Below are 18,020 nucleotides of genomic sequence, written 5' to 3'. Positions count from 1 at the left end.
AGCACACTCACATTCACACCTACGGACAATTTAGAATCACCAATTAACCTCAACATGTTTTTGGACCTTGTGGGAGGAAGCCGGAGAACCCGGAGAGAACCCAACTGCACGCAGAAAGATTCCGGTGCCCCCACCGGGACACAAACCGGCAACCTTCTTGCTGTGAGGCAACAGTGTTACCAACTGCGCCACCCTGCAGCCCCAGCCTGCAACAAAGAAGCACAAATACGCTTAAAACACGTTTCACAAAACGCACAAAATAGCACTTTGAACAACTTATTTGTGTAAAATGTTGATTTACTGTCACCATACAAAAACTATTTACACATTAAAACAATTTCACTTAACAGATGCTTTTATCCAAAGAGACATACATTTTTGAGAGTAGATCACATTCATACACCAATGGTGATAGAGCTGTCATGCAAGGTGCATGCCTGCTATTGGGAGCAACTTTTGGGTTCAGTGTCTTGCCCAAGGACACTTTGACTGTGGAGGAGCTGGGGATCGAACTGCCAACCTTGCAATTAGTGGACAACCCGCTCTACCACCTGAGCCACAGTCGCACATTAACAGTGGTTTGTGTCCATCTGGGTGCTTTGAGTTCAACATTCACTTTTCTTTTTGCTCCATGCTTTATGCTCAACTATGTTAACAAGGGATTTGCTGGTTTTATCTTTTACTGTGTTTTTTCATTGAAAACAGCTGTCTAATGCTGCTTAAACATTGAGCTTGAAATTGTAAACCTGATAGGAAGTGATTTTTGCAAAGTGATTCAAAATGGACTGTAGATTTACTGATAAATCTTTCAGTGCTTCTTTTACAAACCGAGTTTTGTGAGCCATTGCTTATGTAATTAAATGTTGATCAGTTCAGCTTTGTTAAACATAATTGCCAAAATGTATTTCACATTTCATTGAAAGAGTAATATAGTGCTGTATAGAGTGTAATAAAATGTATTCTGCTTCCTGCAGCTGAAGTTCATGTGGGGAAACCTGGCAGTGGGATCTGGGGACCGTTGGAGAGAAGTGTCTGTTCCCTTCCTCCAACCAGGACAGGTAAGATAAGGGAGCTTTCATTGGTCAAATAAATATTTGAAAATGCACCCTGAGTTTGTCTTCTAAGCTGTTTTCACATGTCAGTTCTGGACAATGCGTTGACAATCGCATCAGGGCATTGTCCGGAGTCATTTCACACGCAGCAGATAACAGCTTGTATTGTTTTCTCTATGAAGCAATGATTCACATGGATACAATCAGCACATTCATGATCAGCTCTTTATTTTGTGTTAAGAGGTATTCATGGTGTAGCATAACCATTGGATTGTTTTGATAATTCTTTTAATCAGAGGTTGTAAGCTCTGATTTTATTGACCTCTAGTTCCCAAGCAAAGAAATACACGGTAGAATCAACAACAAGAAACATTTATTAACTACTGCTATAAACAAACAATCAGACAACAATGATGTAACAAACAACAGTCAGTGTATGGTTGACTACAGGCAAACAAATAAATTAAGAGTCATCGTCATTGGAAGCAGTTGGTGGAGCGACGAGCAATTTAGTGTCACTTTGGAAATGAGAAACTAATTGTAATTTCTAAATTCTCCCATTTAGCAGACAAAGAATTATACCAGCATACTGACACTCCAGGATTAATGTGCAACATCAGTGGGAGGCAGATTGCAGACGGATGTGTATTTGTGAAAATTTGATGGATGACATGGGTTAGGAACACAGAGACAAGATGACACCTTTGCGTAGTTTCGTTGAAAAAAATGTGCCGAAGTAAATACACTAAGAGTCAGAGATCATAGTTACGAAGGAAAAACAAAGCCCAAGTTAAATAGTAGAAAGACCTCCAAGCTAAATTGCATTCCAGTGAATTTCTTTTTTCCCATAAGACCAGTGCAGTCTGAAAACTCCAATCAGAAAGCACAGGTCAGTCTCATTTCAGAGAGCACAGATGATAGAATATTAGCAAGGCTAGCGTTTGCCATCTTTGTTATGCGGAATGCAACAAAACAGATAGCTACGAACACCAATGATGTGTAGCTGTTCATATTATACATCTCTCTAGTTTGCTTATAGTCTGCTTGGAGGGTGCATTCCATATATTTAGAGTAGATTAGTGTCTGCTTATACCATGCATGCACACTATGAGTAAAATCAAAATTGCCCGTTTTGGCAGGTGAAAGGTGGTACACCAATCTTGGGATGACAAAATTTACATCAGTTGAACTATAGCACCACTTTACCAACTTTCTTGGCAGCGGGGAATAGATTGAATGTGTTTAGACCAGACACAAGGGTCGTATTTCTACATTGCTGCAACATTAGTTAAGACACAAAGTTTTATTTTGGCAACTTGTTAAGTAAGGTCATTTTATTCATAGCAAACAGCTACGAAACTAGTGCCGTTCCAGTTTGTGTCTCCCTCTATATCTCGGGGCAACATGGGTCCAGGTTCCAGCTCAGGTCTGATTTTGTTCAGAGTAGTACTTTTCTATTTTATTTTAGGGTGTGGGCACAAATTTTTGGTCCCGTGAAGATGTCTGTTTTTTGTTTGTGTGTGTCTAGATCGGTATAGTAAGTGTAGCACTGTGTGCTCCTGTTGTGGAGGGCTCCTATACCTCTCACTGGCGTCTGGCGCATGCTGGAGAGCAGTTTGGACCGAGAGTGTGGTGCAGCATCATGGTCGACCCTCTGGCCCCGGCACCCATGATGGCTGATGGGATACTTGTGTCGCCCTGTGTCACACCACAGGTAGAGCAAATAATTAGATAAATTAAAGCAGAAGTCATTCAGAATTTAAACTTCAAAGTTGTAAAATAAAGCTGTGGAAAAAAAAAACATTTATGTGCATAACTGTGTAAACACAAAGAGTGATAAACACAAACACATACTTTGATTCATAATGTAGATTTGTGTGTGTAGCTGTCTGAAATGATTTGTGTTTATCTGCAGGGCAAGAACCCAGTTGTGAAAGATGGAAAAGCCTGTACTACTTCTAGGGAGCCACCTTTAATGTCAGTGGACCAAGAAGAATACTACATCCCCTCAGTAGACCTGCTTACTGCGCAGGTAATATAATCTTTAATCATTACACTGCTGTGTTCTGCTGAAAGTCTTTGATTTCCTCTGCACTGATTCTAACAACAAAAGTGTTAATAGCCACTTTCAAGTACCAATCCAGTAAAATTCTCTACAAAGTACAAACTATAATATGTGTAAGCAAATGTGAGGCTATAATGGTAGATCATGTGTTTATGAGAGGTGAAGATGATCATATACCAACATGCTTTGTAGATTTGGAGAGTATTTTACATTTTAAATTTCATATAAGGCATGTATTTAAGTCTTAATAGTAAAGTCCATGATTTAACAAAATTTAAAGACCAAATCACTTGAAATTCACTAGAATCAAAAAGTGAAAAGCTATGATTCCTAACAAAAGCTTCCATTAAGTCAAGGGGCAGGTTGTAGGCCAGTAATTGGACATAATTGCTTCCTTCTGAGGATCTGTCATTATAAGAACTGTCCACCTTGGGTTAATCACTCTCGGTGGGTCCCACCCATTAGCAGCTAGGTTGTTTGTGCTGCTAGGTATCCATGGAGTGCAACTAGTTATTTGTGGATTGCCATACAATCTTTGTTGTACCTTCTCAGTTTCTAGTTGTAGTAGCAGTTTCTGAATATTGGAATAATGAGCTAGAAGTTGCTTCTTTGTTAGTTTAGATGTTGGGTTTCGGAGTATCCATGAGTCCCATGGTCTATGCAGAAATCCCCTGACATTGCTTGTGTTGTAGCTTTCCAACAGTTCCATGTTCTCTGCCCTCATCCATGAATGCCTTGTTCGTGTAGCTTACTTCTCATGAGGTTGCCCTGATTCCCCAACACCTGACGCGCAGACCTTGTTGACCCGAGTCCAAGGTAGTATGGCTTTTATATTTATTGAACAGCTCATGTGGTAGGCTTGATAGCTTTAAGGACCTTGCTTAAGGGCCCACACTGGACTTGCCACACACCTGACCAGAATTCAAACCCCCGATTTCCATGCCTCCTGTCACGCCCCCTGACCGGGGCATGGATTCGGACAGAGAATAAGGAACTGTTGGAATGCTACCATACAAGCAATCCCAGTGATAGTGGATATATGCAGAAAATGTGGGACCTATGGATACTTCGAAACCCAACATCTAAGCTAACTAAGAAGCAAGTTCTAGCTCAGTGTTTACAATGTCCATAAATGCAAACTGCTATCACAACTCGAGAATGATGAGGTAAAACAAACTGCTATGACAAGTAGGAGCCAGGTCAGGGGGAAATATCATAATTATCCTCATACTCCAAGATTGAGTTCCAAGTCCCAACAACCACAAACCCATATAACCTTAACAGAAGGGGAGCTGAGACAGAAAATTATAACTAAGCTAAATACCTGTAGTTTCCGTTCACCTACGTAAAGAAGTGCCTACAGAAAGTCTACTTGACAATGGAACGCAGCTCTGCTAACTGTCCCTACTATGACAATCACTGAAACCAATAGGCTGGTATACACAACAGCAACAGTCATGATTGATGCTTGGCTACAAGGTGAGCACCATAAGGCCAAAAGGAGCAGTATCCTCCATGAACAAGAAGGCAGGAGCCAATATCAAGGTAACAAGGAGGGAAGTTAGCCAGCTACCAGAACTACAGAAAAGTACGATGAGAAAGGACTACCTAGGAAATAGAACAAGCTGTCCATACATAAGCACTGAAGAAACAAAGGATCATAGCTCTGGTCACGTCTTAAAAATTATGTATGTAGAATAAAGTAAAATTTAAAATTGGAAATACTGCAGACACTGAAACCAGGAATGTTTGGTGTATTTCTTTAACAGTTTCTTAAAGTGATTATCCGCTGATGGGGTTTTTGCTTTCATCATATTGGGAACCCTGCAGAAGACAGAATTAAAGGGCAGAATAGAAACAGAATAGTAAAAATTGAAACTGCAAAAAAAAAAAAATCCTGACATTTTAATGGCTGTATAAATGTGAAACACTGCCTACTGCATTTCCCACAACGCTGCTCAAACTAATTAATTGTATTTATTTATTTATCTTTTTAAATGTATTTTATGACTTACCTTTGTCTGTCAGGATCTTCTGTCTTTCGAGCTGTTAGACATCAACATCGTCCAAGAGTTGGAGAGTGTCCCAAACAACACTCCTACTGGTAAGAAAGGTTATAGTTGTTTGCAGTTGTTGGTGGGAAGGGTCCTGAACACTGACTGCATGGACAAGAGAATCTCAGTAATGAGACAGGTTGTTGTTCATCCTCTCAAAACTCCTCGTATTCCATAGAGGCTGTGTCTTCTCTTTGACTACTTAAATTAAATACATAAAAAAATCAACACATACGGTGCTGTTCCTAAAAACCTAATAAAAATAAATACTACTCCATTAACAGAAAAAAAACCCGTATTAAATGTGAGTTACTACATACTATATCTTTGTGACTAAATCTCTGTGAGTACATGATTTGATAACTGATCATCAAATTGGCGTAGCTTAACATAAAATAATTGTTCATTTTGTGACTAAGGCACCAAATGTGCAGGTGATCACTGATATATTGAGAATGAAAGCGAATAGTAGACCATCACAAATTTGATGGATTGTCAAACTTTCCTACCTCATTGGACTCATATGCAATAACATAAACAATCTAAATCCTATTGACCCTGAGAACTAGATAAAATACTTTGTGAAAATTCTATGAACTATGACCTTTAACAAAGAACATACTTCAATATCAATACTATATACTGCAGTGAGTGAGTAAAAATAGTTCCTGTAGTATTAATTTGTCTGAACTTCTCTGAAGGAGTTACAAGTGTCCGCATCTGAGATATGATCGACTGTACATACAAAAACTGTTGCCCAAGTTCTTCACCAGTCAAAGCTTTATAGGAAATTGGCAAAAGTCAATGTTTAAAAAAGCTTGTATTAAATCTTGACAGAATTCCCCTGTAGGCACGTGGAAGGCAAGTGTTCTTAGAATGGTTCAAATTGTAGACAGCAATTTTACTGGTCTTTTCAAACAAGCTGCATAGGTAATGGCTTCAGTTATTCACTGAAAATTGCTACATGACCTATGTTAATACGTAACTCTGCTCACTGTGTTATGTAGACATTCCACAATTTTTTTGCAGCCTTTTTTTTTGGTTTGTTTTTGGAAATGTATTATTTTCTTGCATAATAACAAAACATGTTTGAAGAAGTAGCCATTTTAGAAAATGGTTGTCATTGTCATTAGAATGCCTATATGTAATGACCTAACGACCAGACCAATATATTTGGCATTTTCTATATTTTTAAAGTTATAGATGTACCAAATTTGGCAGTTTTATCACACACTCACAAAAGATTGCTTATGCTGCCCGACTACAAGTCAAATTAATTGGTACATTCCACAAAATACAGGCTGAGGAGGAGTGGCAACAATCTTCCCGAGACCTAAACTTCACTATAACTCATTCAAGTGCCCTACTCTCAACCTCTCACACCCAAATGGGAAAACATGAAAACCTGTTAAATTTAATACTATACAGGTTGGACATAGTGACTAAACCACTGTGATAGCCAATATCTGCCTCTCCTTTTGCAGTTCTTGGTGGAACTTTTTTTTTTTTCATTAGGATGTAATGGACAACAATGATGCGCCGACTGGCATCTGGGCATGGGATACTTTGGCTCGGTTTGTTTGTTCTCGCGCTGATTTGATGTTGTAGGGCCTGTGGTTTTTGTTCTTCCAGTCATTATTCCTATCATCTTTCATTATTGTTATTATTATTGTTATTGTTATTATGATTGAAAGTACATTATCCTTCCAATCCCACATCAGTAACATTACCAGATCTGCCTACTTCCACCTACGTAACATCAATCGCCTCCGCCCCTCCCTCTCCCCCCACACTGCTGCCATCCTCATCCACAGTCTCATCACTTCCCATCTGGATTATTGTATTTCTCTCCTCTTTGGTCTCCCTCACAAATCCCTCCACAAACTTGAACTGGTCCACAATTCAGCTGCCTGCATCACTCCTGTCCTCCAACAGCTCCACTGGCATCCAGTAACAGTGCACTTGCCTCACACGCTCGTGATGATATCCTGATGGCATACGTCAATTTGGCGTGATTGTCAAAAAACAAAACAAAAACAAAAAACAAAACAGAGACACTTCAGCAATCATGTGATATGCTGTCTTGTAAATTCTGTTAACATACTGACAGGGTTTGAGCTTCAGGACACACAGTCATCCCGGGGCGATAACCAAAAAAAATAGATCCGAGAGCATACAAACTGATATCAGGACAAAAGTTAAAACTTCAGAACAAATGGTGATGAAAATAAGTATGATTTCATGTTTTTTGTAGCACACACACAGATCCTGACAAGTTGGCAGTGACAGCTCCCGGTACTGACTTCCAGCTGATACCGGCCATCAGCATCTCCAGTGAGCCAACCCGCTCCTCCAGCGGAGACACGGACTAGCTGTAACACTGATATGTATATATATATATATATATATGTATGCATATATTCACTAAAAATTACCTCTTAAAAACATTAATGTTATATCCCAATATGAGATCTGCGCTTCAGCGATAAAGCCAACGATGTGTGTGTGTGTCTGAAATGTACGAAAACGCTGCTTGTATTCTCTGTGTGTGAAATCATTTGGCCGCTGTGCCACTGATGATGAATAATGAGTGTGATCAGATGTGGTGTTTTCATCCATTCATACTGAGGCGGTGACAGAAGAAACGGCCCTTGCACTGAGACATGCAGTCGCGCCAGGTCGCGCTGTGCTGTCTAGAGTCCTGACCTGTACATCTGTATAAATGCTTTCGAAATAACAGTCAAAGACAAAATGATTTATTTTTTAATGTTTGTTTTATTTTATTAGATTATTCAGTTTAATAATCTGACTTTGTTACGCTAGTGCTCTTGTCTCTAATCTTTTCACATGGATTTGTAGAAAATCCTGCCGCTGCTTCAGACATTAAAATGAACTCTTTTACAAAGGTAGATTTACTTAAAGCAATACAAAACTGATTATAATATGGTATATCTATTATTTGTTTAAAGCAATCATGCAATCGATGATCACTGGCAAAACATGAGCGTGTGCCATGAGGGCGCCTTTTATACTCCTGGCGTGGGGTGATACGCGCACGCCAAGCATTCGATTTTGTTTATGAGTTGTGATTGTTTGCGCCATGCTTTACACACAAGGGGCACTTGCTCCCTCATTGCGTGCAATGAACGTCTTAGACCACAGATTTTCTTAACACGTAAAATTTGCACATCTCACTGACAAGCTCCTTGCAGGGGGAGCAAGTTACACTTGCTGCGTCGCTGTTCACAGAGAATTTGTAGAATCTTTTTGACATGTCAAAGATTCTCCCTTTGTGCTTACAGGCTATCTGCGACCTCGAAATTTTACAAGACGGACTTGCATGGCACATGCCATTTTGTGTGTATTTTGGACGCAGACAGGCCGTAGGACCCCGTGCGGCTGGTTGTGACCAAGGCCTGAAGTGACAATTTAACTTGTAAATGTCCACAGCATTTAGACCACTAACAAGCTACTAGTATTCAGTGGGAAAGACAGAAATTCTTTACACTAACATGGCAATATAACAGCACCAGTGGTCAATATGCAGGCACCTCTGTAGCATACTGCCTTAAACAGGAATAATTGCCAATCAATTGTGTGAACTCACCTAATCTAAATCTAATCAACTCAAGCTTATTTTTAATTTCCACAACTGTCTTGGAAATAAAATTAGAGATAATATTACACTGAATTAAGGAAATACTGAAATCAGGATACTGAGCCCTTTTGAGCCTAATATTCCTTGAGCTCTCACTGGTAATATTTTTATGAGCTTCTGTACAACAACAATGCAACAGTTAGAGAAAAATCTTGACATCCTTTCTCCTGCTGTTCCAGATGTATCACTTAGATGAGTAGCTGAATTGCTTGAAAAGCCATAGGTAAACTTTTAACTAAACACCCAGACAGCTTTATAGTGGTTGGGGATTTTAACCACAGCAGTTTAAAGTCTGTGCTCCCCAAGTTCAAGCAATTTGAGGACTTTAAAACCAGAGGAGAGAACATGCTTGACTTGGTGTTTTCAAAATTCCCTGATGCATACAAAGCAACCCCCCGCCCCCACCTCAGCCGCTCTGATAATCTTTCTGTTATGCTGGTGCCGGCTTGCAAACCCCTCCTGAAGTACAGTAGGCCAGTTAAAAAACAAGCCAGGATCTGGCCAGAAGGTGCATCCTCAGCACTTTAAGGTTGTTTTATGGACACTGACTGGGAGGTTTTCAAAACAGCAGCCTCCCAAGGTGATCAGATTGACATTGAGGAGTATGCTGAGGCGGTAACCAGCTACATCGCAAAGTGTACAGAGGATGTCACTATCATTAAAACCTTCACAGCACGTGGAAACCAAAAAACCCTGGATGACTGCAGAGGTGCGCTGGCTGCTGACGGCCCGTGATGCAGCCTTCAGAGTTGGACACAGGACTGCTCTTCACTCAGCCAGATCTGAGCTCTCAAAATGGATCAAGGCTGCGAAATGCACCTATGCAGAGAAGATCCAGGAACACCTCTGTGACACAGGAAACACTAGACGGATGTGGCAGGGAGTCCAGGCACTGACGGATTACAAGACCAGGCAGGGAGTTGACGACGATGACGCTTCTCTGCCAGACAGGCTCAACAACTTCTTTGCACGCTTTGAAGCATCAAACCCGACAATGAGAGAGAGGGCTGGTCCTTCTCCTTCTTCTGTCAGGCCAGCTTTCACCATCAACGCAGCAGACACATGGAGGACCCTAGCCAGGGTCAACCCATGAAAAGCAGCAGGAGCGGACAACATCCCGGTACATGTGCTCAGAGTCTGCGCTGACGAGCTGGCAGATGTGCTGACTGAGTCAGGCCATTGTCCCCAGAGGCTTTAAAGCATCCACCATAGTTCCAGTGGCAAAGAAGTCAGTTGTAGCCTGTCTGAATGACTATTGCCCCATCGCGCTGACACCAATTGTGATGAAGTGTTTTGAACGACTCGTCAAATCACACATCACAGCCAGCCTTCCTGCATCGCTTGACCCTCTTCAGTTCGCTTACCATCCCAACCACTCCACAGAGGATGCTATATCTACCACCTTGCATTCAATCATCACCCACCTGGAAAATAAAGACACCTACACTACAATCCTGTAAATTGATTTCAGCTCAGCGTTTCATACTGTCATCCCTCAGAGACTAATTGAGAAACTCCTCCTGCTCAGCCTGGATGTCGCCATGTCTCTGGTGTCCTGGACTTTCTGACCGAAAGAGCCCAGTCTGTCCGAGTCAGAAAGAACATCTCCAAGTCTATCATGTTGAGCTCTGGATCTCCTCAAGGCTGTGTACTCAGTTCACTGTTGTTTACACTGCTGATACACGACTGTGCAGCCACACATGAGGGGATCCAGATCATCAAATTTGCTGATGATACCACAGTAGTGGGACTTATTCATGGGAACAAAGAGTCAATGTACAGAGATGAAGTGAAACACCTTGAGGGCTGGTGCAGTAAGAACAACCTGCTGCTAAATGTGGACAAAACGAAAGAGATGATCATTGCCTTTCGAAGGTCACGTCCTGAGCATGCTCCCCTCAGCATCAACAGCTGCACAGTGGAGAGAGTGGAGAACATCAAGTTCCTCGGAGTGCAGATCTCGCAGGACCTGAGCTGGAATAAGAACATTGCAGCGATCATCAAACGGTCCCAGCAGAAACTGCATTTCCTGAGGAAGCTGAAACAAGCCTCTCTCACTGCCAGCATCCTCAGGACTTTTTGCAGAGGTGTGGTGGAGAACGTTCTGACATGCTGCATCTCAACATGGTCCTCCAGCTGCAGTATGTCAGACAGAAAAGCCCTGCAGAGGATAGTTAGAGGAGCTGAGAGGGTCATCAGAGTTTCCTCTCCTCTGTCCAAAAACTTTTCCAGAGCCGCTGCAGGAGCAGGGCACTGAACATTGTCAGGGACTCCTCACACTCTCTCCATAAACTGTGAACTGTTGAACTGCTACCATCAGGCAAACGTGTCTGGAGCATTAAAGGAAGGACCTCCAGAATGATCAACAGCTTCGTTCCACAAGCTGTCAGAATGCTGAACTGCTGATCCAGATATGCAAACTCTTCTTTATTTAAATTGCTTTACGTTATTGGATCCGAAAGACACACTCTCTCATCTTGCCTGTACTGCTGTGTATGTACAGCAAAATGACAATAAACTTGATTTGATTTGATTTGATTTGATTTGTATTAGGAACATCACAGATTACAAATAAAGCCATAGCACCCAAACCCCAAATGACACCTCCCTCCCAGATCAGCTTAACACCTTTTTGCCTGCTTTGAGGTCAGCCCACACTCAGGACCAGCCTCTCCAACCCCACCTCATCCTACCAACAAATGACCAATCACTCACGCTCCAGTCCTACCAGTTGAAGATGGCCCTGCAAAAAATCAACAGCAACAAAGCAACAGGGCCAGACCGGGTCCCCGGTGCACTGAAGGCACGTGCCAGCCAGCTTGCTGGAACTTTCACTGCCATCTTCAACTGGACCCTGCATATAGCCACAGCCCCCACCTTCCTGAAGACCACCACCATCATCCCCGTCCCCAACGATACAGCAGTCTCCAGCCTGAATGATTACTGGCCAGTTGCTCTCACGGCGGTTATCATGAAATGCTTTGAGAGACTGATGCTTGCCAACATCAAGGCCTCCATCTCCCTGGACTTTGATTGAACCAGTTTGCCTACAGGGCAAACAGATCCACAGATCTCACTTGCCATACACCCAGCCCTCACCCACCTGGAGACCCCCAACAGGATGCTGTTTGTTGACTTCAGCTCAGCCTTCAATTCCATCAACCCTTACAAGCTGGTCAGCAAACTGCAGTTTGGAAACCCCCTGTGTCTCCTTGGATCAAAGACTTTCTCAAAAGCAGACCACAATGTGTCAGGCTGGGCAACCACACCTCATTCACAATCACTCTGAACACTGGTGTCCCCTAAGGCTGTGTCCTCAGCCCGCTCCTCTACTCCCTCTACCCCCATGACTGCACCCCCAGTCTCCAGCTTCAAGTTCCTCAGATTGCACATCTCAGAGGAACTGACATCGAGAACAAAAAGCACCCACCTCATCAGGAAGGCCCAGCAGTGCCTCTTCTTCCTGAGGACTCTGAGATGCACTGGGCTCCCACAACAGCTGCTGAAAAACTTTTACCGCTGTACAATACAGCGTATCTTGACTTACGGGTGTACAGTCTGGTACTCAAGTTGTACAGCAGCAGAAAAGAAGGACCTGCAGCGCATCATCCATTCGGCTCAGTGGACTTAAGGCTCCCCACTGCAAAAACTATGTGACATTTACTAAAACCGACTCCACATACAAGCCGTCATCATCAGGGAAGACCCCTTTCACCCCCTGTTCACCTCCCTCCCCTCAGGCAGACTCAGAACCATCCGTACTCGGTCAAATAGACCGAAGAACAGCTTCTTCCCCAGAGCCATGGACAGTCTGAACTCATCACTTTAAAAATGTGCAATTATTGAACAGTGGAAACTTTATAAATACACCTTACCTTACTGTACACCATGAAATTCCTGCTGCTAATGTGTATATATTTTTGTATTTATGAGTTTTTATTTATATGTGTATATGGTTTTTTTTAACATTTACCAAAAATGCCCAGTAAGACTCATGCTGCTACTGTAGGAGATGGAATTTCATTGTATTTTCATGTACACTGATAATAAAGGCATCTTTAATCTATTTTATCTCTTTAATCTTTATTACATATTCCAGCAAATCTTTGCTTTCATTGCGTTTCTCTAAAATACAGGATTGTACGGTCTTGGACTTACTGAATAAAGTACCTTGTGTTGTGAACTGGTGCTATATACAGACTAAATTGAATATATGCTTCCCAAATACAATATAATGAGAAAACACATACATTCCATTTGCTATGGAGATGACACCCAGCTATTTGTATCTACAGTGGTCTATAAGAAGTATTCACCGCTCTTGGAAGTTTTCTGCTTTTATTGCTTTTCTCCTTTTAAATGATGTTCAATTAGTTTGGCAGGGGGCTGCAAGGTGGCGCAGTTGGTAGTACCATTGCCTCGCAGCAAGAAGGTCTCTGGTTTGCGTCCCGGTGGGGATACCGGGAGTTTGCATGTTCTCCCCGTGCAGCGTGGGTTCTCTTCGGGTTCTCCAGCTTCCTCCCACACAGTCCAAAAACGTGTTGAAGTTAATGTGAGTGTTTCCACCAGGACACCACTTAAGGACGCTCAGCTACTGAGATGGAAGCGACCGTGCATACAGCAATTCTTACCCAGGCTTTTTACCAGTCAAAACTTCATGGGGAATGGCAAAAAGAAAGCCACTGTTAAAGGAAGCTCATATTAAATCTTAACAGAGGTCACCAGATGGCACGTGGGACACTAATATAAACTAGAAGAAGGTTCTTTGGTCTGTTGAGATCAAAGTTGAGCTTTTTTAGGATCAGACTAGAGGCTATGTTTGGAGGACCCTAACACTGCACATCATCATAAATGTGCCATCCCCACCATAAAGTATTGTGGTGGCAGCATCATAATGTGTGGATGCTTCTCAGCAGCAGGCCCTGACAGACTTGTTTTGGGAAAGGGTTAATTGATTATAACAAAGCAGGGTAATCCTGGGGGAGAGCCTGATGCAGTCTGCAAGGAAACTGTAACTGGGAAGGAGATTTGTTTTCCAGGAAAACAATGACCCAAGGCATGGTTCAAAGGCAACAATGTGAATGTTCTGGAGTAACCGAGTCAGCGCGCAGACTTCAATCCACCTGGGAGTTTGTGGCTGGATTTCAAAAGGGTGTTCACTAACGATCCCCATACAACCCAGCAGAGATTAAGCAGTTTTTTGCAAACAAAAATTAAAACCTTTCTAATTCTGACTCTGGTTGTAATTCTGATGCTGTAAATGCAGCAATAGGTGCATTTACTAAAGTTGGAGGGGATGAATGTGTATGCAATAATTTATATTACGTTTCTAATTTTTAATTAAAAAATCTTTCTTTTAGACATGAAAGGGTCTTTTTTTTTTTTTTTTTTTTGTAGATTTTTCTCCAAAAAGCCAAATTATATTGACAATTATTTAACATTGAAAAGCAATCAAATGGGAAAGCTTCCAAGGGATGTTATTTTTTTTTTACAGGCACAATATGAATCCAGATGAAACAAACAAGTTAAGACCAGTTCTCTAGGCCTGCCTTCTTTCACCTGCACAGAATTGCCAACATTAGGGACATTCTGTATCAGAGTTGTAAAAAATAAATAAATAAATAAAAAAAATAAATAATAAATATATATATATATATATACATACTAGTCCATGCATTTGTATAGAAGCCCTAAGAGGACATGTTTTTTTGTTTTTTTTACAAGCCCTTTTCTCCTGATAACGAGATATTTATTCATGATCTCGCGTGGATTTACAGAAGAATAAGAAGAAGTGGTGGGCGGATGATGTGACTGCAGGTGCCGTGCGGTGTTCAGCGTGGACAAAGTTGTGTGTGTGTGTGTGTTTTGAGAAAGCAACGTTCTTATTGTTGTATTTTTTTCCAGTCACGAGGTACCTCTATGCCAAGGTTTGGCATAAAACTGTTGATTTTTTTGTGTGTGTGTGTTGTTTTGTCTTCTAGCTCTTAGTGACTGGCTGCTTGCAAGTTCCTATTGCATTTTGTTCCAGTCACAAAGTACCTTTATGCCAAGGTTTGGCATAACTGTTGATTTTTAAATATATATATATATATTTTGTGTGTGTTGTATTCTCTTGTAGCTCTTAATGTCTGGCTGCTTGCAAGTTCCTATTGCATTTTGTTCCAGTCTTTTGCTGACTGAGAGTTCCATATTTGTATTTGTTGGTTTAAAAAATACTTATGAATTAACTAAAATGGATTTTTGAAACATTATTTGTAGTAAAGACTTTCAAACTTGATTATTGCTTTCTCATTTTAACACTTTTTTGACTCTGATTTCTGCTTGTGGTTATAAGAAATTACAGTAAGACCAGACAGACAGTAGCTTTTTTTTGCTGTACAGTCAGCACACTCAGCAACGAATCACTTTTGTTTTGAAAGTAGTGTCAACTGGTTGGAGTGAGAGTAATGTTTATGAGCGGGGAAAAGAAACCCTTCAACGCGAAACAATGTAATAGCTAAGAACAAAGCAAATTAAGCCATGTCTTGTCCTTAAGAATCTGTCAGTATTTTTATGCACATTTGGATTTATTACGTTAGGTCAAAAACACAGACACAACTGAGCACAACAGGACCCAAATACATGACCTGACAGGCACAAGTACACATCCTATTATAATACTATATAATGAAGGAATATTGTCTGTCTGTCATTCTGTCTGTGTCAGTCCAGCTGTATCTCTTCAGTAAAATGTTCAGTCTGTGTGAAATTTCGGACAGGCAATGTTGATGTGTACAGAGAGGTAGTGACGGAGCCCTTTTTGACATTTTTGAGTTTATTTTGGATTTATTTTGTATTTTGTTAAAAGGCCAATGACAATGGGAGTTGCAGTGCTGGCTCAACCAATCACGTGCTGGAACAGAGCCGAGTACCACTGTCTTTGATGAGCCAAGTAGCACAGGCTATCGCGCCTTTGATTCAACATGCTGTCGTGTAGGACATGACGCACAGGCAATGTTTATGTGTACAAAACATATGATAGTCTGTGCGCACAGCTAATTGTGCATCTAATCACCTGCTCCACCATGGGTATGGACTAGTTAAGAATTTGTTAACAAAGTACAAGAACACATCTCTAACGAGGAGGAGGAGAAATTGGCAGACAATTAAATAAGTAAAGTTACATAAACTTGACATGACAAGGAAAAACAAAATCGTGAACATCATACATTGGGCAATTATTACATTTTTTCCCCTTCTGAATCCATCCTCATGCAATCTAAATAGATGACTTGTTTACTTGGACTGTTGTGAGACAATGATTTGGCATGGTGATGACTAATCTGACTCTGACAAGTGTGCTCTTATCAAGGGCCTCAGCAGTCTGCACAGTCTGCTTGCCTCAGCAGCATCATGGCCAGCCTCAAGATGGTGTTCTTAACAACAAACAGAGCTCTTGAAGATCTGGGTCACAGACAATGTCAGTTTTCCAAAGGCAAATATCCTCTTCTAAGATGATGTCAAGTTTGTCATCGTCCACTGGCTGGAGGTAGTCTCGTGCTTGGTAAAGTTCTGGCGTGTTATACATCAGAAAAGGTCTTCCTGCCTACAGGTCCCGTCCATTGCCACCTGTCCGGATCCGATGGGTGTTCCACATTCTCCTCACAGTGTCTATCTCCTTCTGTTAAAACAAAGACAGAGGGAGAGAATGTAGGTGAGTGTGTGTGTGAGTGAGTGTGTGTGTTTGTATGTTTATATGTGGTTGTGAGAGCGTGTGTGTGAGAGTGAGTGGAGATGTGTGTGTGTGAGAGAGAGTATATGTGTGTATTCAGTGAGTGTGTTTGAGTAAGTGTGTTTACGTGTTAGTGAGAAAGTGCGTGTGTGTGTGCGCATGCGTGTCTGTTGGTGTGTGAGTCATTACCTGTATGATGTTAAGATAGCAGAACTGGATGAGACCCTTGTCAACCATATCTCTGCTGAAAAAATCAACAGTTTTATGCCAAACCTTGGCATAGAGGTACCTCGTGACTGGAACAAAATACAACAATAAGAATGTTACTTTCTCAAAACACACACACACACACACACACACGGCTTTGTCCGCGCTGAACACCGCACGGCATCATCCGCCCACCACCACTTCTTCTTCTGTTAATCCACACGAGATCATGAATAAATATCTCGTTATCAGGAGAAATCAAAGTTCGTTTTCTCGAGATAACGAGATAATATCCCAGGAAAACAAACTCAGTTTTCTCAAAATAACGTGATAATATCTCGTTATAACGAGATAATATCTTGTTATTTCGAGAAAACGGCTTGTAAAAAAAAAAAAACCAAAAAAAAACATGTCCTCTTAGGCTTCTGTACATTTGTTCGTTTAAGGCGAGACTACTATAATTATCAGAATCTCCCAGCAAGGCTCTGAAAAAAGTCCAGTTGATCTAAAAAGGTGCAGCTCGACTACTGACAGCAAGTAGCAAAATAAATCATACTTCTCTCTCTCTTCATTTGCTCCCTGTTAAATGCCAAATTAGAATTTAAAAGTTCTCTCATTGCATACAAAGCACTTAGTGAATAATCTATAGCCTATCTTAAAGACCTTATTGCACAATATCATAAAATAGAACACTTTACTCAGAGCGCAGTGAAGTGCGCTTGCTTTCTAGAGTTTTCAAAACGAGACATGGAGGCAGAGCCTTCAGCTATCAGGCTCTTCTCTTGTGAATCTGGTTCAGCATTGTAGTTTGAGAGTTTGGCCCCTTCTCTCCTTTTGAGAAGGAAACCTTTCCTGTTTGATAAAGCTCATGTTTAGGACCAGTACAGGTGACCCTGAATCATATCTTAGGTATGCTGCTGGAGGACCTTCCATGATGCACTGAGCACCTCTCTCTTTATGTTGTTCACTTCCCATGCATTTATACGCCACTATTGCTTGTCATTAAGTTTATCTCTTCTTTCCTGTAGTTTGCATGTTTTCTTGTCTGTCCTCTCTCCCTTTATCTGCAGGTATCTATTGCAGGTATCTCTTGCTCATCTTTCTCTCGCCACTCTCCTCTTCCCAACCAGTTGAGATAGGCAGCTGTCCACCCTAAGTCCAGTTCTGTTTCAATTTCCCTCCTGTTTAAAGGGAATTTTCAAAGTGCTTGTTCAAGGGAAATTGTTGTTGTGATTTGGCACTATATAAACAGGTTGTTGTTGTTGAAAACGAG

At 41.3% G+C, this 18,020-nt stretch overlaps 1 protein-coding gene across 1 annotated transcript in view; it reads left to right on the top strand.

Moving 5' to 3' along the window:
- The window catches only part of nbr1b (NBR1 autophagy cargo receptor b), a 160,325-nt gene that overhangs the window by 63,110 nt on the left and 79,195 nt on the right, over positions 1-18,020 (top strand). Inside the window, exons 12-15 of the mRNA XM_008283553.1 lie at positions 975-1,058; positions 2,581-2,766; positions 2,968-3,084; positions 5,146-5,230. Of these exons, the coding sequence (XP_008281775.1) occupies positions 975-1,058; positions 2,581-2,766; positions 2,968-3,084; positions 5,146-5,230 (472 nt within the window). The remainder of the gene's footprint in view (positions 1-974; positions 1,059-2,580; positions 2,767-2,967; positions 3,085-5,145; positions 5,231-18,020) is intronic.

Source organism: Stegastes partitus, unplaced genomic scaffold (assembly GCF_000690725.1).
Source record: "Stegastes partitus isolate 25-593 unplaced genomic scaffold, Stegastes_partitus-1.0.2 Scaffold319, whole genome shotgun sequence".
In the NCBI taxonomy this organism is placed as follows: Eukaryota; Metazoa; Chordata; class Actinopteri; family Pomacentridae; genus Stegastes; species Stegastes partitus.
This window is presented reverse-complemented; position numbering and strand designations above follow the sequence as displayed.